Below are 27,685 nucleotides of genomic sequence, written 5' to 3'. Positions count from 1 at the left end.
TACTGCGCCAAACTAGCTAAGGCAGATTTCCTTCTTTTTACGGCCATGTACTATTCCATTGTGTAAATGTACCCTCGCTTTTTTATCCACTCTTCCACTGATGGGAGCTATGGTGGTAATCATATTGCAATTGTAAACAATGCTGCTATAAACAGAGGAGTGCATATATTCTTTAGAATTGGTGTTTTGGGATTTTTCCAATTGTAAACAATGCTGCTATAAACAGAGGAGTGCATATATTCTTTAGAATTGGTGTTTTGGGATTTTTAGGATATATTCCCAGAAGTGAGATCACTGGGTCAAAAGGCAGTTTTATTTTTAATTTTTTGAGGAAACTCCATACTGTTGCCCACAGTGGCTACCCCAGTCTGCATTCCCACCAGCAGCGTACAAGGGTTCCCCTTCTCGATATGCTCGCCAGCACTTATTGTTTATTGACTTATTGATGGTAGCCATTCTGGCAGGTGTGAGGTGAATCTCATTGTGGTTTTAATTTGCATCTCTCTGGTGATTAGTGATGTTGAGCATTTTTAAATGTATCTATTGACCATCTATTTGTCCTATTGTTATTATTGTTTATAAATGAAGTAACTAAATACCTTTTAAAGTTGAAATGCCTTTTTTGTTGAGATACTAGAGGCCCAAAGCACGAAATTCGTGCAAGAGTAGGCCTTCCTTCCCCTGGCTGCTGGCACCTGCTTCCCTCTGGCCACTGGCAGGCACCCGGGACCCAGGTTTCCCTCCCAGCCCCAGCTTTGTCTGGAAGGACGTCTGGTCTAATTAGCATATTATGCTTTTATTAGTATAGATAATTGGCATATAACATTGTGCAAATTTAAGGTGTATAATGTGTTAAATTGATACATTTATATATTGCAGTATGATTACCACCATAGCTCCAGTTAATCCCTCTGTCATGTCATATAACTATCATTTCTTGTTGTGGTAAGGACAATTAAGATCTAGTCTCTAAGTAACTTTGAAGTCTACGATACAGTATTGTTTACTATAATATTTGTGCTATACATTAGACCTTCAAGACTTATTTACCTACTAGTTGCAAGTGTGTACCCTTAAACCACATATTCTCAATTCCCCTACCTTCTGGCCCCTGGTAACCACGATTCTACTCTGTTTCTGTGAGTTCAGTCTTTTTAGATTCCACAAATAAGTGATGTCATACAGTATTTGTCTTTCTCTGTCTGACTTATTGAAATGTCTTCATTAAAATTTGATTTAGATTTGGTCACACACCAGTACAAGCAAGACTCAGCTGCCTGGCCAAGAACAACTCTATCTATGTCTTGGCAAATATTGGGGACAAAAAGCCATGTAATTCTCATGACTCCACATGTCCTCCTAATGGCTATTATCAGTACAATACCAATGTGGTATATGATGCCAAGGGACAGTTGGTGGCACGTTACCACAAGGTAAGAGAGGGTGGGTATGTGAAATGATGGCTGTTATGAGTGATGGATGCTGTGTTGAGCATTTTGAACTTTATTCCCTATACATGATGTTATTAGAGATTTGTTGTTAACACAAACACTAAAGAAAATCACATTTTAGAAAAAACTAATCTGGGAAAAAATGTAGGTAAAGAGCTATTAGAAAGATGTTGCAATAGTCCATGATTGAGGTAAATCATTCCGTATATAAAAACATAATTTTAATATTAATTCAAAGGATACCAAGGTGACTGTAGTCTGGATACCATTTAATACTGAAATGATATAAAGATGTTTCCAAATTGTATGGATGAGTTTTACAGAAGTTAATTGCCCTGTTTTCTATCAAATCACAATCTTTCCCTTTATTTTTCATACCAGTTAATTGAATTACTCTCTTATGAATTTAAGGTTAGATCAGAAAATTTTTACTTTAAACTCTGAATTAAAAGAGCAAGATAACCGTTAGCCATAATTTTATACCAAATGGGGCAGGGAGAAAGCCAGCCTTTTAAGTGGATATGTGATATGCATGTCAGTGTGTATGTCCTCTTCCACACCCACCCACACTTTCTAAGCATCTTAAATTGTATCTTTTAACAATTTCTCCACTCAGAATCTTTCGAGTAGAGAAATAATCCGCTGGAAGTCCCAGTTGAAATGTAAATATTAGTCAAGAGGAGTGATATTAACCCAATTGTTTTTCAATGCTTTTGATCACATACTGCTACAGAAAAAAATTTGTATATTTATTTTTGTATTTCTAAATAAAACACAGTCCTACTGGTTTGGCTCAGTGGATAGAGCATTGGCCCGCAGACCAAAGGGCCCCAGGTTAGATTCTGGTCAAGGGCATGCACCTCGATTGCAGGCTCCTCCCTGGCCCAGGCCCTGGTGGGGGCTCCTCCAGGAGACAACCAATTGATGTGTTTCTCTCACATCGATATTTCACTCTGTCTTTCCCACTCTCTTCCATAATCCCTAAAAATCAACGGAAAAATGTCCTTGGGTGAGAATTAAAAAACAAACCAACAAACAAATAAATAAAACAATCACATACCTTTCAAACAGCTTCCATACAGTTTCCTTCATGATTTTGTAGGTTTTGACAACTTCTTTTCATTTATAATTTCAGCAATTTTAAAAACTGTGAAATTATTTTGGATGGGACACTGTAAAGAGGGAGGTAGCATTCCTCATCCACTTAACATGTTTATTGTGCATCTATTTTGTTTCTAGGGGTCAGGGATTTGATCACAGCATTCTTATTTGAATCCCTGACACCTAGAAACATTACAAAAGCTTCTTCTGCTTTTAAGAAAGTCCTAACCTAGAATTTATGGGAAGTTATTTGTCTTCTAATTTGGGCAGTCTGGGTGGGGGAGCAGGGGAAGAGAGATATTGTATTCCTTTTCCTTGGACTTTTACTTCCAATAACCAGACTCATTCACTGCCTGTAGACTCTCTGTTGTTGACCATAACCAAATCTACTAGCAGTACTAACTTTGGAGGTGTTTTTTTATTTTTTATTTTTTTGTAAGTCATCTCTTCGGTAAAGAAGCTTTTCCTGGTTTGGTCTTATGCATTTGTTACAGTACCACCTCTACTCTGAGCCTCAGTTTGATGTCCCTGAAAAACCGGAGCTGGTGACTTTCGACACCGCCTTTGGAAGGTTTGGCATGTTCACGTGCTTCGATATACTCTTCCATGACCCCGCTGTGACCCTGGTGAAAGACTTCCAGGTGGACACCATTCTGTTTCCCACAGCGTGGATGAATGTTTTGCCCCTACTGACAGCTATTGAATTCCACTCAGCTTGGGCTATGGGCATGAGAGTTAATCTTCTTGCGGCAAATATACACCATGTGCAACAAAACATGACAGGTAATTTATGACCAGATGAGGTTTGCAGATAGTACTTCTAAATGCAGAGAGGCTAATGCCTTAGATGTGAGCTGTCATAACTTTTTGCTTCTTTATCAGGACTAACCACTATATTTTTCAACTATTCCCACACACACTCAAAGCCTAGTAACTGATTTTTAAAAAATATATTTTGGGGAGAGATCATCCAAAGGACTTGTATGCATGCATATAATCCTAACCAATGGACACAGACACCAGGGGTGTGAGGGCATAAGTAGGGGGGGGGGGTGTGGGGGGTAATGGGGGGATAAGGACACATATGTAATACCTTAATCAATAAAGAAAAAAATATTTTTTAAATTTATTTCAGAGAGGAAGGGAGAGAGAGATATAGAAACATCAATGATGAGAGAGAATCACTGATTGGCTGCCTCCTGAATACCCCCACACCCCCAACTGGGAATCAAGCCTACAACCCAGGCATGTGCCCTTGACTAGAATCGAACACGGGACCCTTCAGTCCACAGGCTGATGCTCTATCCACTAAGCCAAACAGGCTAGGGCCCTAGTGACTGATTTGAGCAGCTATGGTTGCATTAAGACCTTTCTGTGCATTATTTCATTTATCCTCACAACAACTCTGAGAGATGAGTACTACCATCCATTTTTACAGATTAGAAACCTGAGGCACAGAGCATGCAAGTAACTTGCCAAAGGCTACCAGCTAGTAAGTGGCATAGCACGGACATAAACATGTTTTGCTCAAACATTGGCAAAGAACAGAAGGAGTGTATTAATGGATATGTTGTTTGGAACAATTTACCTTCAAAGTAAAAAGTAGCTTAAAACAACAAACATTTATTATCTCACTTTTTCCATCTGTCACTACTTGGGACTAGCTTGGCGGGTGATCCTGGCTCAGACTGTCTCCTCGGGTTCCGTCAAGCCCTTAGCTGGGCAAGTTGTCCTCTGAAGCCTTGACTGGGGCTGGCAGGCCTGTTTCCCGGAGGGCTGCCTCACATGGCTGTACGGGCAGGACCCCTTAGCTCCTCAGGGGCTATGGGCAGGAGACCTTCATTTCTTGCCACTTGGGCCTCTCCATGGGCTGTGTGATGTATCCTTATGACATAGCAGCTGACTTTCTTTAGATAGATGATAGATGATAGATAGATAGATAGATAGATAGATAGATAGATAGACAGACAGATAGATAGACAGACAGATAGATAGAGAGATAGAGCGAGAGAGAGAGCGAGACAGAGAGCGAGAGCGAGAGCTGCACTGCTTTTTTTAATTAATCACACACCATCAATTCTACCGTGTTCCATTCATTAGAAGTGAGTTGCAAAGTCCAGCCTGCACTCAAAGGGAAAGGAATTAGACCTACCCATTGGAGAGAAGAGTGTTGAAAAACTTGGGAGCGATAGTGGAGAACAGCAGAGAATTTTATATTACCGCTCCCTGCCTTTCATGTACTCCCAAATACAAAGATTTTTTATATTTGTTTCAATTTTCCATAATGCTCATAAACATTCCTGTTATAGTCAAAGTTTATTTCAAACGTCTATGATGCTCCTTTAAGAGAGAGCAGGAGAAGCGCTTGGGTGTTCGCTGTAACTAGAAGCCTGTGTGCTGTCTCGTTGGGACCAACGTGGTGACGTGACCAGGTGCTCAGTTCTGATGGGGAAACGGGCAGTGTGGGTTTTGTGTTAAGAAGACTCCTTTTCCATTCGCAGGCAGTGGTATTTATGCACCGGATTCGCCCAGAGTATACCATTATGATATGGAAACAGACTTGGGAAAGCTCCTTCTTTCGGAAGTGGATTCGCATCCTCGAACCTCTCCTGCCTACCCCACAGCCGTGGACTGGCGTGCCTATGCCACAACCATCAAACCATTCCCAGTCCAGAAAAACACTTTCAGTGGGTTTATTTCCCGAGATGCCTTCAACTTCACAGAGCTTTTTGAAAATGCAGGCAGTCTTACTGTCTGTCACAAAGATCTCTGCTGTCATTTAAGCTACAGAATGTTAAGAAAAGAAGAGAATGAAGTGTATGTTCTAGGAGCTTTCACAGGACTTCACGGCCGAAGGAGAAGGGAGTACTGGCAGGTAATCTCAGCTCAGGGGAAAGGGAGTGCTTAGGTATCAGTAAGTTATAGGGTCAACTTTCCATGTTTGCCCCAGGGAGCCAAGTGCTTTTTCTCTGCATGACTCCACGCATTGCCAATACAATATTACACACACACACACACACACACACACACACACACACACACACGGAGTAATAATGATATTTGCAATAGGAGGTAACTATAATCGGATTGCTTGCTTTGAGCATGTTTAAGAGAATATTTATTAACCTGACCATGATGATTTTCTATTTAACTAATGAACTAGTTTACATATTATAGTGAACCCCAATAAGGCTTTCTTACGTAGTTTTGCCAATGTATCTGAATATAAAGTTTTGTTTTAACTTTTAAAGTCAACACTGAGTAGGGGATACCACTTTGATCTTAGTCTCTCTTGTCGTCAGGTATTTTGTTCATTTTATTTCCTTCCAATGACAAATATTTAAAATTCAAACTTTCGTATAGTGTTGCCTATGCATTTATATCTTCTTATTATACTCTGTGTCCCACTGCCCTCTCTTATACAAAGGATATGGGAGAAAAAGGATGGTCAAAATTTTAATCATAATATTAGCTTCAGTACTACTGTTGCAGAGAGACCTCTACTCTCTTGGGCCAACTAATAACCTGATGCGCCAAACTAATGGTTTAGGTCTAATTCTAAGCTGATTTCTTTCTTTCAACCCATTTGTTACTCTGGAGGTGGGCTTGGTTCTCAAATCATTGTCCATTTCCAACAAAGCTGTTAATGATAAGGGACATTATCTAAATCCCTTTATCAAATGAGGAAATAGTTACTTTGCTATAGTTATAAACTGAGCCAACCATTCTAGTACAAGTAACTTAGATGTAAGGCATTGCATTTTATCTACATCTGTTCTTCATAGGTATGCACCATGCTGAAATGCAAAACGACTAATTTGACAACTTGTGGACAACCGGTAGAAACAGCTTTGACAAGATTTGACATATTCTCTCTAAGTGGTACATTCGGAACAGAGTATGTTTTTCCTGAAGTGCTACTTACTAAAGTTCACCTGTCACCTGGAAAATTTGAGGTAGGAGGACTTTAAGAGTATTTTTATTTGATCTGTTCTCTGAAGCCAAGCAAAATAGGTTATGGCAACTGTATCACTTAAATTGTACTGTGCAGCCAACTTCCCCATACCTTTAGACAATAACTATTTTTTAGCTGGTACTTTGTGGTTGACACTGTGAACTGAGTGTAGCTAGGCTGTTCCTGTTTGGAACAGCCTTAGCTGATCTTGGCTGGGCTCATTCATGCATCTGCCACGAGCTGGTGATTGGGCTGGTTTGTGATGGCCTTGTCTTAGACAGCTGGAATGATTGGGGCCACTCTCTCCCTGTGTTCCCTCCTCTTCCAGCAAGCTTGGACTTGAAGGAGTCCAAGAGCATCAAGAGGGAAAGCTACATGGGCAAATTTTTCTCAAGTCTCTGCTTATACCATGTTTGTGAATGTCTCATTTACCAAAGCAAGTCACATGCCTAAAGTAGTTTCAAAGGTTACAAAAATAAATGATACAGATCGGCCAATGGATAGAGCTGTCAAATCACATTGCAAAAGGGCATGAATAAAGGAGGAGGAAATATTTGGGCCATTTTTACATTTACAGCAAGTAATTGTAAAGTGATGACACTTTGTTGGAATAACATGATAAGATACCTAGAACCTGTGTGCTCAAGGCCCCATTCATTGAAAAATATTTGTTTACAGATTCTCAGTGTTCTTTAGTAGCATGTGGAAACAGATGGAAAATCAGATATTTATTTTACAAATTATAGTGGCTATAACCAAATTAATTTATAAATTAAGCTGGTCTCAAATTAGAATTAAGACTGCAGGTTTTTATCTGCTAGTCCACAAACACTCAACCAGTTTGAACCTTAATGTCTTTTCTGAATTGTGGCAAACAGAGGCAGGATTGCAGTAAGTAGGGTGCATTTTTATAAGAAAAATAGGATCGACATTAATTCGCCAAAGGCATTAAGCAAGAAAGTCTTTAAAATTGCAGATTGCTGATGGTCATGCCCGCCTGTATTATCAGATTGGAATATGTCATATTTATAAAAATATTTAATTCTGCCCTAGCTGGTTTGGCTCAGTGGATAGAGTGTCGGCCTGCAGACTGAAGGGTCCCAGGTTCTATTCCAGTCAAGGACACATGCCCAGGTTGCGGGCTCGATCCCCAGTGGGGGACGTTCAAGAGGCAGCCAATCAATGATTCCCTGTCATCATTGATGTTTCTATCTCTCTCTTTCCCTCTCCCTTCCTCTCTGAAATCAATAAAAATGTATTAAAAAATTTAAAAATATATTTAATTCTGTGAAACCAACTGTTTAACATGTAGTACAGCCTTAAAGCTGAGAAACCCAGAGGGTGGGAATCCTTGGCTGCCATACAACCTGGTTGAATTTCATGAGCAAATTGAAGCTGGAATAAAAGCTTAAATGCCAAGTACAGAAAATCATAATCAGATATGAAGTGAGGGCTCTGGAACAATAATCTAGTAGTTCAAAGGTGGCCAGGCTGGCACAAATAAGTATAGATGAATTGAAAATATGTGAGGCCACTTCAAGTAAGTGAGAGAAAGGACAGCAGGGTTCATACAGATCAAAGGTCAGGTAGTATTGGTGCCCTGTATTCTCATAATCCCTGCCATGTAAACTGAACATGGGTAGTACTTTGATATTATTCCCCTCCCCCCTTGTCATGTACTCATAGAAATGTATCTGTCTCATTGAGAAATTATCCTAGAGTGAGACTGAGCACTTATGTCACAAAAGCTTCTCATTTATGGAGAAAGACAAAAAACTTACAGAGTTTTCCAGACCAGATGAAAAGTCCAGAGCGAGAGCCCTGGCCAGTGGTCCAATTGGTTGGAGCATCTGGATTTGATACCCAGGTTGTGAGTTTGATCCCAGCCAGAGCATGTGTGGGAGGCAAACAATCGATGTTTCTCTCTCACAACCCCTCCCTCCCTCCCTCCCTCCCTCCCTCCCTCCCTCCCTCCCTCCGTCCCTTCCTATCTCTAAAAATCATTTTTAAAAGAAATCCTGAGCCAGAAATGCCATTTTACTCTCACTCTGAACCACATTGGTCTTTGAAGAAGTTGGATGGTGGTAGTTGATGAGGAGTTGGAGAGCATGAAGAAACTAGGACATAGTTATTTCCTTTGTTTGTTTTACCTTTTTTTATAAAAATATCCCAAATTATTTTAGGTAGCTGGGAACAACAATTAGAGAATGATACAAAAAAGCAAATAGTTAAATGCTTAACAGTATAGTATTTGTAGGTCTCAACTCAACAATTTTCTTAGAACTTGTCATGTTGTCTCCCATGCCTGGGCACTGGCCCGAAGGAAGGAAGGAAGGAAGGAAGGAAGGAAGGAAGGAAGGGAGGGAGGGAGGGGAGGAAGGAAGGAAGGAAGGAAGGGAGGGAAGGAGGGAGGGAGGGAGGGAGGGAGGAAGGAAGGAAGGCAGGCAGGCAGGAAGGAAGGAAGGAAGGAAGGAAGGAAGGAAGGAAGGAAGGAAGGAAGGAAGGAAGGAAGGAAGGAAGGAATTGCACCTATCTTTTAAGTTGGGTACTTTATGGTACATTAATCATTTGGATCATGTCTCATCTTCTCCAGCTTATTTGTTGAAAGAAGAAATAAGATATAGTTTACATAAAAAAGATATAAAAGATGCACTTGCCAGCTGGTAGGCAGGGTTTTGGTGTAACAATGCTTGGAGGGAGCTCCATGGCCAGAGTATTGGTCTTCATTTCTCAAGTATAGATTCCCTGTGACATTACTTTCCCTGAAGTTCATCATATTCTAATGAGCAGACACTAACCAAACTCACAAGATGACAACAGAGAGGACCCATTTATTACTTTTAAAAATAGATTCACTTACCTGGAGAAAAATAACTTTTGCCTCAAGAAGGCTATCTGTTGGCAAGCCCTCTCAAACACTGAAGCTATGGATCAGAAGTTTTTTGTGTGTGTTTGTTTGTTTGTTTTGTGAGCACAGGATTAAAACAAAAGGGATTGGGTATTCATGAAACAGATTATCATAAAGCTATGAAAGCCTAAGATATTGTGCTTCTCCTCTCTAAGGCTGGTTATCTAAGACCACATTGAATCTGGGTGCTTACTTTCTTCAAAAAGAGCCAAATAAACCAAAACCAAATCTTGATTTTTTTTAAAAATTATTTTCCTAGAGACCTTTCAAGTCATGGCCTTTCTGTTAACATTGTTTTTACAGTGATCAGAAGATAGGTTTGTGTATATATATATATATATATATATATATATATATATATATACACACACACACATATATATACACACACACACACACACACACACACACACACACACACATATAGATTTCAGAGAGTAAGAGAGAGGGATAGAGAGAGAGAAACATCAATGATGAGAGAGAATAGTTGATCAGCTTCCTCCTGCACACCCCACACTGGGGATTGATCCCACAACCCAGACATATGCCCTGACTGGGAATCAAACTGTGACCTTCTGGTTCATAAGTTGACGCTCAACCACTGAGCCATGCTGGCCAGGCAGAAGACACGTTTTTTATATGAGTCACGCCAGCCATGTCTGCTGGAGTACTACTGTTTCCTGATGAACTCTCCTCAGAAAATATTTACACATTATCTTACAGGATCACTTCTGCAGGGATTTCAACACATTTGCTGTGTGTCTTTCCCCACCCCTAGTTTTATGCTAAAAACATGAAGTGTCATTGACCATAACCACAAATGTGGGAAATATCTTGCTGTAATGTTTTAGGCAACTTTGGTATATTATCAGAAATTTGATCTCTGCAACTGACTAGTTACTAGTATATAACCTTATGCAAGTCAGTTAAATTTAACCTCTGAATTTCCTATCCATTAAAGGCATAGAATATCTTTCTCACTGATTTGGTGAAGTTCAAATGTGATAATTCATGTGAAATCATTTAGTGAACAGTGAAGCATTATACAAATATCAGGATGTATTTTTAAGTCCTTAGTACTAAAGGTTTATCTGGTTAACCAAGTTCATTAACCACTGGGAGGAAAAGCTTGCCAGAAATAGGCCACAGGATTGGAAGAATAGATCAATGTGCCAATGGGCTGGAGGCCAGGACCCTTTTCAGATGCAGTAAATCAGAATCTCGTGAAGGTGGGACCTGTACTTTTTCAGATTCCCACAGGTGATTTTGATGGGTAAGAACTACCAGTTTAAGGGACTAATCAAATATATTTAGTATACAGTGCTTAAGTGGCTAGTGAATTGTGTAGCATATTTTAGAAAAAATGTCTAATAAGAAACCAGTAGAAAAGCTAGAACTACTTAATCAAAATAGGACTATTTAAAAAATATCATTCTGCTTATAATGCATATTTTAATGAAGCTGACTATCCTTTTCCCACTGTTTCTTTAGGTACTAAAAGACGGGCGTTTGGTAAACAAGAATGGATCATCTGAACCTATTCTAACAGTGTCACTCTTTGGGAGATGGTACACTAAGGACTCACCTTCCATCTCCGGAGGGATCAGCAATTTGGAAACAACTAACCTGCTAATAGCCACTTTTTTAATGATCATAGTTTTGCAAATATTATGATGGTATAGGACATCACTTTATCACATTTATTTTTGCAGCATATATTTTGCTAAATGTGTTTATCGGCTTTCCAAGTTTACTAAGAAAACTCATTAGTCAACAGAGCCAAATATCAACAGTATAATGATTGAAATTTCTTTTGAGAGCCAAATTTTTTAAACTTAAACTTCTTCTAACGCCACTTCTTCAAAATAGACTCGCCCAGGCCATGGTATTTTGTGGAAGAGCCACACTCAAGGGGCCAAAGAGCCTCATGTGGCTCGTGAGCCGCAGTTTGCCGACCACGGGTATAGACGAATGATTTCCAAATATGTATACTTCTCATCTTGAATTATTTTTAAGTATTATGGTAATTTTGCCCCCTGGCACTTAGGTCAGATAAATGAGGATCAGATCTTAGCTCTAACCTTATTTGCTGTGACCTTGTGTGTGCTGGTGTGCATGAGGGGCAGAGTGAGAGCTTCAGGGTCATTGTAAGCATAGTTGTGGCCTTTGAAGACGGAGTCTTGTGACTGAATTCCATTTAACATTAAAGACAATTTAAATTCACCTACTTTTCTGTGCTAATGATTAGGGGGAATTTGCTTCCCAATCAGATGGTAATGTTGAAGTTTATCTTCACAATGAAAGTTGTTTTGAGATATTCTAGAAGCAATGAGAGCTAGTCCAGGTTCATATCAAAGGAGACCTGACTCAGGGCATTCATAGCCTTGAACTATCTCACCTGAAGGTTGTGGTATAATTTAACAGGCCCCAAATCCCATAAAACAAAGGTCATGACTGTGAATAGTAACACTGTTTTCAATTGGATAGTCTGCTTAAAAAAATTATATATATATATATATATATATATATATATATATATATATATATTCCAAATACAGTGTATTTGTTATGGATCATTTAATACAAGTATTCTTAAAATTAAGAAAATAAATTTTCAGAATTTTTTAGATTTCATATCTCCAAAATTATTTTAAGTCTAATACTTTCACATTAAAATATCACAATTGAGGCATTTATGTTTTGTTTTTATATATTGTATACTAGATACTCCTTATAGGTTAAACTTGAATCTTCTATTAAAATGCAGTAGACAATGAACCTATAAAACAGTGGGTGGCAGTTGCCCCATAGAAGACAATGTCAAGTGGAAGAAAAAGAGAGGAGGCAAGCCACGCTGGGCTCAAAGAGAGAGCCTGCCTGGGGCTTAGAAATTGCAAAGCCCTATGGAGTTTACTTATGAAACAGCACTTATTAAAAAACAAATGCATATTCAAAAGCATTATTTAAATTATTATGACAATGTTTCCCACACACAGATATGTCTAAAGGATTGCATATTAGTCACCTATATACCCACTGCTCAGTTATGCAATAATAGGTTATGAATAGAGTGGCATCTTTTGTATCGTCCTCTGATCACTTTCTCCTCCTTTCCCTGTTTTCTTCCACCAGAGGAAATCAACATCCTAATAATTTTCTAGATCATTCCCAGGACGTCTTGGTAGTTTATTACATATGTACATAGCCCTACTTATTACTATTTTGCTTTTTTTGTGTGTATATATGGTATCAAATTGTACATAACATTCTGCATAGTTCTTATTTTTATATTCAACATTGCAAGCTTAATCCATGTAAATAAGCATTGCTCTATTTCATGCATTTTCACTGCCATATGATATACAATTATATGAATGTATCAGTTATTAAGCTATTAAGAAGCCAACCCACCCTTCTATATTCTTTGTGATTCTGGGGCTGGATCTAGGCAAACATACTTCTCCTTTCCCAGATGACTCCCTGTTAGGTTCTCCAATAGGGGAGCGTTAGAGGAATATGTAAGGTTGGAAGAAGAGAGAAGAGGCTTACTCCTTTCTGTCTGCTCACCTATCAGTGTTGTCTTCTCAACTGTTATTGTACCTGATAGCACTAGTTTGTTCCAGTAGCACTTGGTTCTAGTTTTCTGTTTTTCCCATACTCTCAGGCCCACAGTCATTGCCCTCCTTCAGACATACCAGCACCAGCAAGCGCCTCCTCAAGAGATTTGAGTCCCAGCTACATGGGGCCCCTTCTGAGGACTTGGTTCATCAGCACCAGCTGGAGAGGGCCCTCTCCTCAGGGGGCTGAGCCTTAGCTCCCCAGGGTCCTCTGGAAAGCTAGCTCCTAACACCCTCCTCTTCCTTTTGTTTACAAATAACAGAAACGGTAGCTGCTTTCTGGTGTTGCTGTGTTATCCCAGTGTTCCCAGTGTTCCTTTTTTTTTTTTTTTTTGGTCCGTAATTCATCAAATACCTGTGTAACCAAAACCCAATATTAAATTCTCTTAAAATAACCAGTGTGGATTCTATTTTTCTGGTTGCACATTGCCTGATACAATGGATAAAACAATATTTATCTGTCCTTTTATTGATGAATATGGTGAATATGGCCCAGCCTGTTGCACTGAAATCATCTTGAGTGAACCTGATGATGTAATTAATAAACAAAAGGTGGAAGCGTTGTTGAATGTCGGTCCCAGGCACGTTGTCAGGACCTCTCACCCAGTCATCAGTAAAAAAGCAGCAGTCTCATTGTCTGGCTTTCTCTGACCTGCCACGTTCTTCACTCCATGAGGGCAGCTGAAATCATGATCTTTGGGTGCACCTCTGTGAGAACATAGGCTTTGTGGCCACTTATATCCTCGATCTCAAGGGTTCATGTTAGAAGTAACAAGGGCTGGATCATAGTGAGTCTTATAGGCGTTGCAAGAACTTGGCTTTTTATTCTCAGTGAAGTAGGATGCCATTGGAAAGTTTTGAGCAGTGACACAATTCATTTTACATTTTAATAGGATCACTCTGACTGCTGTTGAGCAAAAGTAGAAGTAGTGATTCAAAAACCAAGCAAGAAGGAGTTGAAATAATCCAGGCCACAAAGAGTTGCAGGCAAAAGACCACCTGACTTAACTGTATATAGAGTGAAAGGCAAAGATATAAGTAAGGATGCTACCAAGGGCTTTCACATAACAAGCTGGAAGAGTAAATAAGTCATTAACTTAGATCTGAAAGACTGTGGGAGTGTTGGGAGGGGAAGGTCAAAAGTTCAGTTTTGTTTATATTGATTTGATCTGCCTTTATATATCCAAGTGGGGATTTTGAACAGACTGTTGTTGGAAATAGTCTGAAGTTCAGGAGGAGAGTCTGACCTAGAGGTACAAATCTGTGAGTCATTAATATGTAGGTGGTATTTAAAGCCATGAAATGGATGAAATCACCTACGGAGTGAGGTAGATAGGAAAGTATTTCAAAGAATCGGGCTCCAGGATATATCAATGTTAAGAGGTTAGGGGTGATAAGAAGGAACCAGGGGATAAAAGTCTACACACACACACACACACAAAAAAAAAAAAAAAAAAAAACAAAAAAAAAAAAAACAACAACAACAACAAAAAAAAAACCTACTAAAACCAAGCAGGAAAGATGAACACTAAGAGACTGTGAAGGAGGAAAGCACCCCAAGAATGAGACAGCAGTGGCTATGTCAAATGCTGTCAACATGACAAGTAAGATGAGACTGAAAATTGAACAATGGATATAGTAATATGGAAATCACTGATGACCGTTACAGGGTGGTGAAATCATGGTGTCAAAATCCTGATGGGAGGAAAGGAATTAAGACAGAGAGTATACACAATCCTGTAATGGAGTTTTGGTATAAAATGGATCAGAGGAATCGTACAGGAAATGGAAGGGGATGCCAGATCAAGAGAGTTGTTTATTTTTTAAGGTAGAAGATAGAACAAGGTATTTGTATGCTAATGATAATAACCTAATAGACAAAAATAAATTGCTGGTAAAGATTAGGAGAGAAGAATTGCTAGAATAATGTCTTTGGGAATCCAGTGTATAAGGACAGATGATGAACTTAGAGGGTCATGTACAGTCATTATAATGAGAGGAGGGGAGGCAGAGTTGATAGGTACAGATGCTAGCAGGTAGGCTGATGCTTGGTGGGAGCCATCTGGTTGGATAAATAGGCTTGGATTTCAAGAGACAAGTTTGAGCTAAAGATAGAGACACAGTAGTTTTTAGTTCATAGAAGGTAGTTGAAGGTATGAAGTAGAAAACGATCCATTATGTAGGAGAGACAGTAGAAACAGGAACAAAAACCAATGAACAACAATGTGGCTACTGACCACAAGTGCTTAAAGAGTTCAGAGTAGAGAGCAGCAAAAAGGATTGGAGAGGTGGGGGATTTGAGTCGGAGGGGCAGGAGTTATTGAGAAATCATTCCAGGATCAGAGCAGTACTAAGCATATCTTACCTAATGATAGAGAAACATGTAAATTGACCATACCTTCGCTACGCCCACAGCCAATCAGAGTGAGTATGCAAATTAACACAACAAAGATGGTGGTTAATTTGCATACATACCTGGGTCCAGGGAACCTCCTTGGAACCCAGGTCACTCCCAGCTGGCCATCAGGCAGAGGCTTTAGGCGTGGGAAGGGGCCAAGCCTGCGATCAGAGGGGCGGGGGTCCCCTTCCTAAGCCTAAAGCCTGGGGCGGAGGCTTTAGGCTTGGGAAGGGGCTGAGCCTGCAATTGGTGGTGGGGGGGGGGGACCCCTTCCCAAGCCTAATGGTACAGAATTCCACAAGAGCAACAGAGAATCATAATGTGGCCTTTGTACTTAAGGAATTAATAAGGATGAAATTTGTAAGAATTAAGAGAGAATTTAGAACTCTCTGTGAATTATCTAACAGAAGCAGAAAGCAGGGTTGGAGCTATCGGTTTCTCACTGTGGAAGATACACAAAATAAACTGTGTCTCAGTGCAAGAGAAAAAGTTCTAAAAATTGGCAACATTCAAACATGGAATAGATGGGACTTTCAGGTAGCTGGATCCTTCATTCAACATTTATTCACGTATTGGGCTCACAACCTGTCACACCTGTGCTGGGGTGATGAGGTTTAGAAATATGTATGACACTTCCTTGTCCTCCAAGGGTCACACCCCGGGATGTGTCATTCCTCAAAGATTATTTTACATGGATGTTCCGGAATGATACATCAAGATTTCTTTTAATCTCTTTAAGAAGACAAAACATACATCTGCAAAACTAAATATGAGTATAAGATTTAAATTAAGGGACAAGATAACAGCAAGCAGTGAGAGACATTGACCAGGACAAGAAAAAAGTGCTAAGAGCATTCAGAAATCTCACTTAGGATTGGAATAGATTTGAGAAAGCTCTACAAGGAACTGGAATTTAGGCAGATGGAGAAAAGGACATTTCAGGGAAAAATGAGCATATAATCAGTAGAGCAGTTACATGAAATTTTCAGAGGTCAGGGAATAATTTAACATCACTGAATAAAGATGTCGAATAGGCAAGTTGTGGAAATAAATCAAGAATTATTTGGATTTGATGAGTTATACATTTTCTAGTAAACATGAGTGTTAATCTGTAACTGTTAAAATAACAAGTATTGCCCTGCCTGGTGTTGCTCAGTGGATAGAGCGTCAGCCTGCAGACTGAAGGGTCCCGGGTTCGATTCCTGGTCAGGGCACGTGCCTGGGTTTCGGGCTTGATCCCCAGTAGGGGGTGTGCAGGAGGCAGCTAATCCATGATTCTCATCAGGGATGTTTCTTTCTCTCTCCCTCTCCTTTCCTCTCTGAAATCAATAAAAATATTTTTAAAAAACACAAGTATTTATCTGTATATTGCAAAGTCAACTTGCTTACCCCTCATGGAGCAGGGACCACATCTCAGAATTAGCATTTTGAATACAGTTGTTACCCCCCTTACCCACAGTTTTGTTTTCTGGGGTTTCAGTTGCACACAATTAACTGCAATCCAAAAAGATTAAATGAAAAACTCCCAAAATAAACAATTCATAAGTTTAAAAACATTTTTTTTTTCCTTTTTAGAGAAAGAGGAAGGGAGAAGGAGACAGAAACATCGATGTGAGAAACATTGATCAGTTGCCTCCTTCACAAGCCCTGACCACGGATCAAATCCACAACCTGGGTACGTGCCCTGACCAAGAATGGAACCTGTGACCCTTTGGTACACAGGACGATACTCCAAACAACTGAACCACATGAGCCAGGACAGCAGTTCTTAAGTTTTAAATTATGTGCCGTTCTGACTAACATGAGGAAATGTCATGCTGTGTCCCCCTGGAGACATTAATCTTCCCTTTAACCAGCGTATCCATGCTGTATACACTCCCCACACACTAGTCACTTAAAAGCCATCTAAGTATCAGATCAACCCAGGGATCAATCACCACCATTGACCATGTGATAATCTATCTATATTTTACACTGTTCAGATAAAATTCCAGTATTCTAGACTATTAGGCAGTCTTTTCAAGAGAAACTGGCAACTGTGGTTTCTGTTGATATCCTCTTATGATGCAAAAACTCAGGAACATTGGTCAAGAACAAGTGAGCCCAGCCCAGCCGGTGTGGCTCAGTGGTTGAGCATCCACCTATGATCCACGGTTCAATTCCCAGTCAGGGCATAAGCCTGGGTTGCGGCTCAATCCCCATTGTGGGGCTTGCAGGAAGCAGCCGATCAATGATTCTCTCTCATCATTGATGTTTCTCTCTCTCTCTCCCTCTCCCTTCCTCTCTAAACTCAGTAAAAATATATTTTACAAAAAGAACAAGTGAGCCCAGACATTAGCATGTATAAAACTTGTCCTCCTTTTGCCATTCTGTGGGCTCTGTTAAAACTGGGACTTGCTTTGTACTCTGTTCAGTGTCTGTCACAGTTATGAACATAAGTTTTCAACATATTGTTCTTATGATGCTTGCCTACTACAATGGTCCTAATATTAGCCCTATTACTGAAAACACTGAACTACCAGGAAAATATATTTTACTAAAAGAAAAGAGTTTTAGACTGAGGTGGACTCATCTGATTGGCTCCTTAATTCTTCCTTTAGCGTTGGATCGCCCTCTGAACATTGTCAACAACAGCGCGGCACTGTTGAGTCAATCCAGTTGTGTAATCCTGGCGGTCAGTTTTCTTGCGCAACATCCTTTCTCAAGGCTGTGCAATGTGTTCTGTGCAATTGTGTAATGCATCATGAGAAATATAAATAGCTGGTAGCAGGCAGGGCTTTAACATAAAATTTTTTCCAGTGGTACACAATATAAGAATCTGAGTTTATCAAAGAGCACTAAATTGTAGCTATGATTACATCATATTTTCCAAAATATGTGGCAATTTTTGCCCTCTTTGTCCTGAGTGTTGGGGCGCTGGACAAGTTTATTGCTGCAGTGTATGAGCATGCGGTTATATTACCAAACAGAACAGAAACACCTGCTTCAAAAGAAGAAGCTTTGCTCCTGATGAACAAGAATATAGATGTTTTGGAGAAAGCAGTTAAACTGGCAGCCACGCAGGTATTTCGCTTTGTGTACTGCCTGGGATATTGCAAAGGAAATTTGAAACTTGAAGAAGTGTGAGTGTTCAGAATTGATGAGAAAGTTCTTTGTTCCCTCTGGTTTGGGTAGGGTGCTCATATCATTGTGACCCCAGAAGATGGAATTTATGGCTGGGTCTTCACAAGGGAGACCATTTATCCCTATCTGGAGGATATCCCACACCCAGAAGTAAACTGGATTCCATGTACAGACCCTCAGAGGTAATGTCATCACTCTTTGATTTTTGAACAAAACATTGTGATATTGTAAAATACCAATAGCAAATTCAGTAAGCTTGCCTAGTGTTCTTGCTGACAGATAATCAATCTATGACATTGGACTTAGATACCTCTAATGCTTCATAAGGTGCACCTTTTGGCACATGCCTCCTGTTTGGTAAATGACTTGAAATGGTGTTGATTGGTTATTTATTGCAGTTTTCTTTGATGAGTAGTATAGTATGCATATGCATGGTTTTATAACAGATGAGCTTAACTGGGTTTCAACAAAGTGGAAAAATTGTGACATGTGGGATTTATGTTCCAAATTTAAGTAAATAGGTTCACCCCTGAACACATGCCTCCTTTGTAAGAGTGGTATAAAAGATGAATGGGCTATGTTTTCAAAGAGCTTTTGAAAATATATATTTTTATTGATTTCAGAGAGGGAGAGAGAGGGAGAGAGAGATGAAACATCAATGATGAGAGAGAGTCATTGATCAGCTGCCTCCTGCACACCCCACACTGGGGATTGAGCCCGCAACTAGGGCTTGTGCCCTGACCAGGAATCGAACCATAACCTCCTGGTTCATACTAGTAGGTTGCCACTCAGCCACTGAGCCATGCTGGCCAGGCTCAAAGAGCTTTGGTATTGTTATCATTTGAATGTAATCAGTATGGTGAGTGGAAACTGCAGTCTCAAAAAAGGAAGTGCTTTTTCTGAGACCACATTCTATCACCTTCTAGCTGAGTGATGTGGGGCGAATTACCTAAGTCTAGACATCTCTGTTTCTTTATCTGTAAAATAGGGATAATAACATATCTTCTCCTACTTCCCTTACAGAGTAGACAAGAGTGTCAAGTGAAGAAATACACATGGAACCTGTACACTCTCATGCCCAATCCACTTAGCTATCACTATTACTCTTGCCAACAGAAGGAACAGAATCTAAACGTCTTTGTTTTCTTGTCCTTTGAGAAATTCTAGTAATTATTTATAGTGGTAGTTTAGATTTAACTATCTTTTAAAATATTGTATAAAGCATAAGATGTATGAAATAGACCATGTTAGGTGTATTTATTTTTTAAAATAGTTCATATATAATTCCTTTAAATGGCAAAACCAATACGTTAAAAAGTTATTTAACGTGCTAATTTTAAATATACATGCATCTGTTCAGAACTATATCTATTGCACAAAAAGAGGAACTTAAATAATTTTGACTATTGGAAATTGATTAGAATGCTCCAATGCTGCAACGTGGGGGCTCTACTATGTGAGCCAAATCTCACCCTGGGATTTCTACCTTTGGCTAAATAGTCTCTGAATGTCACAGTCTGTGTTTACAGGAACCAGGAACCATGACTCAATGTTTACTTGATTTTGGGGCTTTTCCCAGAGCAGGAAGGACTCATAATTTGCAGTCATTCAAGAGGCTTATACTAAAACACACCCTATTTGCCGGAACTGATTTAACGGACTTTCCCAGGGGAAAGATGTCTGGAAGCCTAATTAATATCTAACAAATTATTTTTTTCAGTTGAGAAGGTGAGTGATGAGGCTTTAACATTGTTGAGTCTTGCAGACACTTATTCATATGACAAGTTTGCAGCTCTGAGTTGTAAAAAGGAGAAATCTAGTACTTAATATAATGTAATGTTGGTAAAAAACAAAACAAAACAAAACAAAAACAAAAAAACTATTGTTTCTTCCCTAGTAATATTTATCCTTAAAAGAGATAATAGAGGGACCATGTGGTCGTTTTTTCCATGTTGAAATACTATCAATTAGAATACTGACATGCTTCCTTGGGCTTTTCTCATGAGGAGCTAATAGGAAATACTAAAGTACTGTAATTATTTAGCCAAGAAAATAAAAATTAAACAAGTTATATAATAATTTTATTAAAGGCCTTAATGAATATGAATGTTGACAATACGACCTATTTTTTTGAAAATAAAATAAATGGTCTAAAACAATAGCCATAAAGCTGTTCTTTCCATTAAAAGATTAGCTTAACATTAATTGCAGAAGGGCTGAGAGATCATGGAGAAAGCCTGAATGGCCTCTAAAGGAATCAGGTCTGTTTCCTGGGCTGTCTTCTTGTACTTACAAAATCTGTAATGGCCATTAGTCACTTATTGAGCACCTACTTGGTCCCAGGAACTGTACCTGATACACTAGGCACATTATTTCATTCAATTTATGTAGCAGGAATAACGATTCCCATTTAAAATATGAGGATAAAAGGGGGCTTACAATCTCACAACTGGTAATTAGCATGGCTGGAACTCAACGCAGCCACTTCCATCGTCCATGCTAACTGAATGTCCTCTGAGGGCCTGAATGCACCTCTTTGACAGCGTGTTCTGGTTGCTAAATATTTTGTATTTTATTTTCTGCTGAAATCTCTCTACAACTTTTTTTGGTCTTTGTATTGCCTCTATAGTATGTTAATGTCTATGACTCATCTCCAAATTAGAGCCTTCCAAGTACATGAGGCCAGCTGTCACCCACCTATTTCACCATCTCAATTCCTTCTCATTTCTAGGATTAATATCCTAGATAGTTAATGCCGATGTGAATGGCTTTGACATTACTTTGAAAAGCAATTTTACAGTCTGTATTTATCTTAGGGTTTGTGTTGCATTGACAGGTTGAAGAAAGTGAATCAGAATAGTGAAGTGCTTTTTCTTCTTGGTCCTTTATTTTCTTTCCTCTTAAATATATATATATATTCCAGTACAAAATACTGCATTTGTTCTCTGCAGAAGATGATTTATATAGGGCCAGCTATTTACCGCCTCCTAGTAAGACTATGGCTTAGATGATAGAAAAGGTCCTCCCCATTAGAAGAGTCTGTTAAATTTCAAGCCCTTTGTTTGCCTTCCTGGGAGGACGTATAAGAGAAAGTGTGCTTCTCTTTTTCCTCCACCATCTTTTCTGTGCTTCCCTCTCTCACTGCAATCTGGAGTTTGGCACAATAAAATTGGTTAGCTTTGATAAAGATGAAATTCATATTGCATATGAGTTTCTTAATCTTTCCTGTTGATTCTAAACCTAGAGCTCTTGTGTTATATGTAACAGGCAAATAAAGTATTACTTTGAAAGTTTAGAAATCGCTAAAATAATAGAAAGTTTAAAGCGATATCTATTGAATTAGGTTTGGCTATGCCCCAGTGCAAGAAAGGCTCAGCTGCCTGGCCAAGGACAACTCTATCTACGTCGTGGCAAATATTGGGGACAAGAAGCCATGCAATGCCAGTGACCCTAAGTGTCCCCCTGATGGGCGATACCAATACAACACTGATGTGGTGTTTGACTCGCAAGGAAAGCTGGTGGCACGCTACCATAAGGTGAGAATTATTTTTATCTCGGCGAAACTTGATTCACTTCTTCTGTTTGTTTGTGGCATGCATGTATACTTGTCTTTTGAATGTAGGTGAGAGAACTGCTATGAATACATTTCTTAATTATTACATTTTAGTTGAAAATATTTAATTTACTTTGGTTTTATATATGGGTTCGGAGTTTAAATTAGCTTCACAAAGTTTTTAATATTCTGTGAGAAAGAAGGAGAAATGCTCTGTTTTATGCATGATTTAATACTAGAGTTAGCTTTTTGGCCCAATTTGTTAACATTGAGTACTAAGCCATTCATTCCATTATAACTTTTTTTATTGTAATACTAGAACATCCCAACTAAAATTGGCTTAATTCCTCCTTAAACAAACAAAACAGAATTTCCTTGCTATGTACCTGAAAAAACAGAAATCATAGAAAGGGTAGACCTAGTTTCAGATGTAGACTGGCTGCAAAGGCACAAAAGATGTCATCCATCTCTCCAGCACTCTTAGTCCTTTGCTACAGTTTTACTTTTTTCAGTCTTTTAGAAGCTTCGTAGCTATTCAACGTCAGGCTCACATCCTTATAGCAACAACATCCAGAGGAGAATGTATTTCTCTCACTAAGAAACCCTGCAAAAACCCCATCATGCCTTGGCTCCAATTAGGCCACATGCCTTCCTGCGAGACCGAGGGCGGGCTGCCACAGCAGGGAGGGAGGCGGAGCACAGGATCCTCGACGCGAGAACACACGTGTGCACAATCAGGCCACAGCAAAACCTGAGCAAAGCATGTGCTGCACTCTTGAGCCCAGGCGAGGTGGAGTTTTGGAGCAATAATCAGGGGGGGGGGGATTATGAATGGCTTACTAACTAAGGAGGGTTAGATATTACATTGTCTAAATTAATTTTAAACCGACTCACATAAACCTAGCAGTATCACAGGGAGGCATGTGTCAGACTTTTGCATGGGCAGTGCTGTTGGTATTTAAGGAGTACAGTGGAAAACAACAGTCTGGAATTTGTCACATTTTAAAATCCAGCCTATGATTTTAAGGCAGAAATATTCACCTTCTAAATACCATTGTTATACTTTCATTGGTTGATTTGTTGGTTGTAGGAAAATGGGCTTTTTATTAATGTCACAGTGAGAAAACTCATAGACATGGTATACTTGTTATGATTTACACATGTTTATGTGTAATAGTTTTAAATATGTACATCAGCATACATGGGAGAAAGATTTTGCGAATATTGATCACCTCTATTTGGCAGTTTTCTGACTCATTTTCTCCTTGTTTGTTTCTTGATAATAGTACAACCTTTTTGCACCTGAAATTCAATTTGATTTTCCGAAGGACTCCGAATTTGTGACCTTTGACACTCCTTTTGGGAAGTTTGGCATTTTCACTTGCTTTGACATTTTTTCCCATGACCCAGCGGTGGTGGTGGTAAATGAGTTTCAAGTTGACAGCGTTCTCTACCCCACGGCGTGGTACAACACGCTGCCCCTCCTCTCGGCTGTTCCCTTCCATTCGGCCTGGGCCAGAGCCATGGGAGTCAACCTGCTTGCAGCAAACACCCACAACACCAGCATGCACATGACAGGTAACTCACACCTGTCATGCACCAAGTGGCAGTGACAGTCTTAGGAGGTCACTTTTCTTTAATGATTGTTTTATTAACTCTAATGTCATAAAATTAATAATTGCACAGGTTTTCTATACCAACATTCCTTAAATGGAACATTATCTCTGTGAGTAAAGAAGGATGCAAACATTATTATCTCCATTTCCCATGAGGGGAAATTGGAATTACAGAGAAGTCAAGTCACATAAAAAACCAAAGCCAGATCTAAAGAACTTTGCAGCCAGGGTCCATTAGTGATACTGAAATAAATCTTGTTCAGGTGAAAAAATTCACTGAGGACTTGATCAGGCTTTTAGAGTTTATCCTTTACACAGGGCAGGGCAAAAATAGGTTTATAGTTGTTCCCATGGAAAATAATACAATCCTATATAATAAAGGCTAATATGCAAATAGACTGAACAGAGGAACAACCAAACAACCGGTCGCTATGACGTGCGCTGACCATCAGGGGACACACGCGGTACATGGCAGGCATGGGCAGCAGGCGGCAGAGTGCGGAACATGGCGAGCATCAGCCATAGTGGGATGGTGGAGGAGGTGAGCGGGGGTGCCAGACCAAGGCGGGGTGCCAGTCGCTGTCATTGGGGCGAGCCTCTGGTGGTTACTAAAAATTCTTTGTTCCCGCACACTGCAGTCCCAGCTGGTGCTTGTGCCCACTGCCGGTGCCAGAGCCGCTGCTCGCACCCACTGCCAGAGCCCAGTGCTGGCCCTGATCTCTCAGAGCTGTCAGCAGGTATGAGTGGCAGCTGCTGGCTCCCATCGCCCCTTAGGGCTTCTCCACCTCTTCCTGCTCCTGAGGGGCAATCAGGCTGGCAGCCACCGCTCGCACCCGCTGCTGGCGGCCGGTGCTGGTCCTGATCACTTGGCGCCATCAGTGGGTGTGAGCAGCGGCTGCCGACCCTGATTGCCCCTGAGGGCTTCTCCACCTCCCCCTGCTCCTGAGGGGTGATTGGGGCAGCAGCCGACGCTCACACCCGCACCCGCTGACGGCGTCAGCCCCGCTTGCACCTGCTGCTGGCACTGGCCCCAATTGCTCCGCGCTGTCATCAGGTGTGAGCGGGGCTGGCGCCATCAGCGTGTGGGAGCAGCAGCGGCAGGAGCAGGGCTGCTGGCAGACAGGAGACCCAGGACTGCGGTGGGAGGGGCTGGGGGGGGCGAGGAGGATGGGCTGAGACCCGCCCCTGTGCCCTCTGCTGCCTCACGGCCCACAGTTCCTTTCAAGGTGCACAAATGCATGCACTGGGCCCCTAGTAATTAATAAATAATAATCTATAATAATAAAAGCATAATATGCTAATTAGACCAGATGTCCTTCCGGACAAAGCCGGGACTGTGAGGGAAGCCTGCTTCCAGGTGCCAGAGGGAAGCCGGTGCCGGCAGCCGGGGGAAGGAAGGCCTACTCTTGTACGAATTTCGTGCATCGGGCCTCTAGTACAAGAATAAAATCTTTCACATACTCACATTTGTAAACTTACTTTTGCCCCACCCTGTAGTATCTGTGTTCAAGGTAAGGCAGGTTTGTTACTCATTGATCCAGCTAAAGAATTTCAAACAAATAAATTAGATAGGTCAGTGGAAAGCTGAACTCATTCTTCATGTTTGGGGAACTTTCTAGTTTATTTTTAAATTGGCTAAAAAAAAACGAAAAGAAAAAAGAAAAGTAGCTTAAGTTAAAAAACACACAGAAGCCATCCAAGTCAAATGACAATTTCAGTGTAAACAGTCACAGAGTCAAATTATGCCAATGTAACAGCTATCTCTTTGCCTATCTTGACAATCCTTTGCTTTCATAAGTTTGTATTTAATTTCTTATGGGAATGATTCTATTAGTTTGTCACAATGCAAAATTTGAACACAATATTTGTGTTTCTTTATGTCACCCATAGGGAGTGGAATCTACGCACCGGAAGCAGTCAAGGTGTATCACTATGACATGGAAACAGAGAGTGGCCAGCTGATGCTCTCAGAATTGAAGTCCAGGCCTCGAAGAGAACCCACCTACCCTGCACCTGTTGACTGGAGTGCTTATGCCAAAGGCATCAAGCCATTCTTGTCTGAGCAGTTGGATTTCCCAGGGATGATTTATTTTGATGAGTTCACCTTCACTGAGCTTAAGAGAAATGCAGGAAATTACACAGTGTGCCAGAAAGACCTGTGTTGTCACTTAACTTACAAGATGTCTGAGAAGCGAACAGATGAGGTGTTTGCACTAGGAGCTTTTGATGGACTGCACACAGTAGAAGGCCAATATTACTTACAGGTAGAGATGCTTAAATATGTTAGAATGGCTTCTTTATTCATTTTTCTTCTAGGCCATCATTGCATTCAAGAACAGAAGAATTAGTTCTCAGCAGGCCAGGTTCAAGTTTTAAAGGTGTAAATTTTATGCATTCTCTTTTTTTTGTCAGGTCGCTTTAGAGCAGTATTTTTAAAACTGTCTTTAACTAGAGCCCAGAGTAAGAAGTTCATTTCACATCCTGACCCAGTGCAATCAAGATGTGTGACTACATGGAAATTGTTACTAAATATGAAATATTTAATTACAACAAACATTTATGAAATAATTCAAATTAGAAAAGCTATACTTACGTGCAATTTTAAATACTCTGATTTTTAAAATTCTAATCTATTTCATTCAGCTTCATTGAAAAAAAAAAAGAGCTAATTCTGACCCACTAAGTTGATTTTAGGATTCACTAATAGATTATGACCTGTAATTTGAAAAATTGCATAAGAGGCAAACAACTTAACATATATTCCTCTGTCCCTTGAAATTGTGCTTTTTTTGCTGAGAAAATACTTCCAAGATTTCTAACCACTTCTTTTTTCTTTGCCTACATAGATATGCACATTACTAAAGTGTCAATCCACTGACCTGAGAACTTGCGGGGAGCCCGTGGGGTCAGCTTTTACCAAGTTTGAGGAATTCGCTCTCAGTGGCACATTTGGAACTAGTTATGTTTTCCCACAGCTCATTCTAAGTGGGAGTCAGCTTGCCCCTGAAAGACATTATGAGGTAGGAGGTTTTCAGGATGATAAATTTCTTTGAATAGATGGGGCAGACTGGCATAATGAAAATCTTTAAAATAATGGGTCATTATTGCAATATTGTGGTTCCCATTATACAAGCAACACTTTAAAAACATGTGGAAGCTATGATATGGAAGACAAGTGTGGTTCTAGATTGTCTGTAGGCTATAATGGAGAATTTGGCGTTCATTGTTCTACATAAATATGATTTTGAGATCCAAGGCAACCATAAGGTTATGGAGAAATAAAAATATTGATTGTGGATGGTGGCTGGCAACTAATGTTCTCCTTATTTGCATGGTGTAGAAAGTCCAAGACAGTGGTTCTCAACCTTTCTAATGCCGCGACCCTTTAATACAGTTCCTCATGTTGTGGTGACCCCCAACCATAAAATTATTTTCGTTGCTACTTCATAACTGTAATTTTGCTACTGTTATGAATCGTAATGTAAATATCTGTGTTTTCCAATGGTCTTAGGCTCTATAGTAGCAGTTCTCAACCTGTGGGTCAAGACCCACAGGTTGAGAACCGCTAGCAGGGTCACCTAAGACCATCGGAAAACACAGATATTTACATTACGATTCATAACAGTAGCAGTTCTCAACCTGTGGGTCAAGACCCACAGGTTGAGAACCGCTAGCAGGGTCGCCTAAGACCATCGGAAAACACAGATATTTACATTACGATTCATAACAGTAGCAAAATTACAGTTATGAAGTAGCAACGAAAATAATTTTATGGTTGGGGGTCACCACAACATGAGGAACTGTATTAAAGGGTCGCAGCATTAGAAAGGTTGAGAACCACTGGTCCAAAATAAATACATTAAATAAGGCGCCCATAACTTCTTTCTTTTTTCTTTATTTCCTATGTGGGATGGTTGATCTTGAGCCTGCAGGGAGGGAGTTAGCCCCAGACTTCTCCAAGTC

At 40.0% G+C, this 27,685-nt stretch overlaps 1 protein-coding gene across 8 annotated transcripts in view; it reads left to right on the top strand.

Moving 5' to 3' along the window:
- VNN2 (vanin 2) overlaps positions 1–27,685 on the top strand; it is a 39,550-nt gene that overhangs the window by 10,404 nt on the left and 1,461 nt on the right. For 6 of the 8 annotated variants that reach the window (XM_079780914.1, XM_079780913.1, XM_079780911.1 and 3 more), the window contains 5 exons: positions 1,241–1,433; positions 3,047–3,335; positions 5,054–5,427; positions 6,338–6,508; positions 10,907–13,399. In XM_079780914.1, coding sequence (XP_079637040.1) covers positions 1,241–1,433; positions 3,047–3,335; positions 5,054–5,427; positions 6,338–6,508; positions 10,907–11,089 — 1,210 coding nt within the window. In that variant the 3' untranslated portion in view covers positions 11,090–13,399. Of the gene's footprint in view, positions 1–1,240; positions 1,434–3,046; positions 3,336–5,053; positions 5,428–6,337; positions 6,509–10,906; positions 13,400–18,236; positions 18,494–18,604; positions 18,736–21,896; positions 22,090–23,392; positions 23,685–25,612; positions 25,987–26,568; positions 26,743–27,685 lie in introns of those variants that run through there. The other 2 variants (XM_079780916.1, XM_079780915.1) reach the window with 2 other exon arrangements.

Source organism: Cnephaeus nilssonii (genome assembly GCF_951640355.1).
Source record: "Cnephaeus nilssonii genome assembly, chromosome: 9".
NCBI classification, from domain to species: domain Eukaryota; kingdom Metazoa; phylum Chordata; class Mammalia; order Chiroptera; family Vespertilionidae; genus Cnephaeus; species Cnephaeus nilssonii.
The sequence above is the reverse complement of the archived record's forward strand: the minus strand, read 5'-3'. Positions and strand labels throughout refer to the sequence as shown.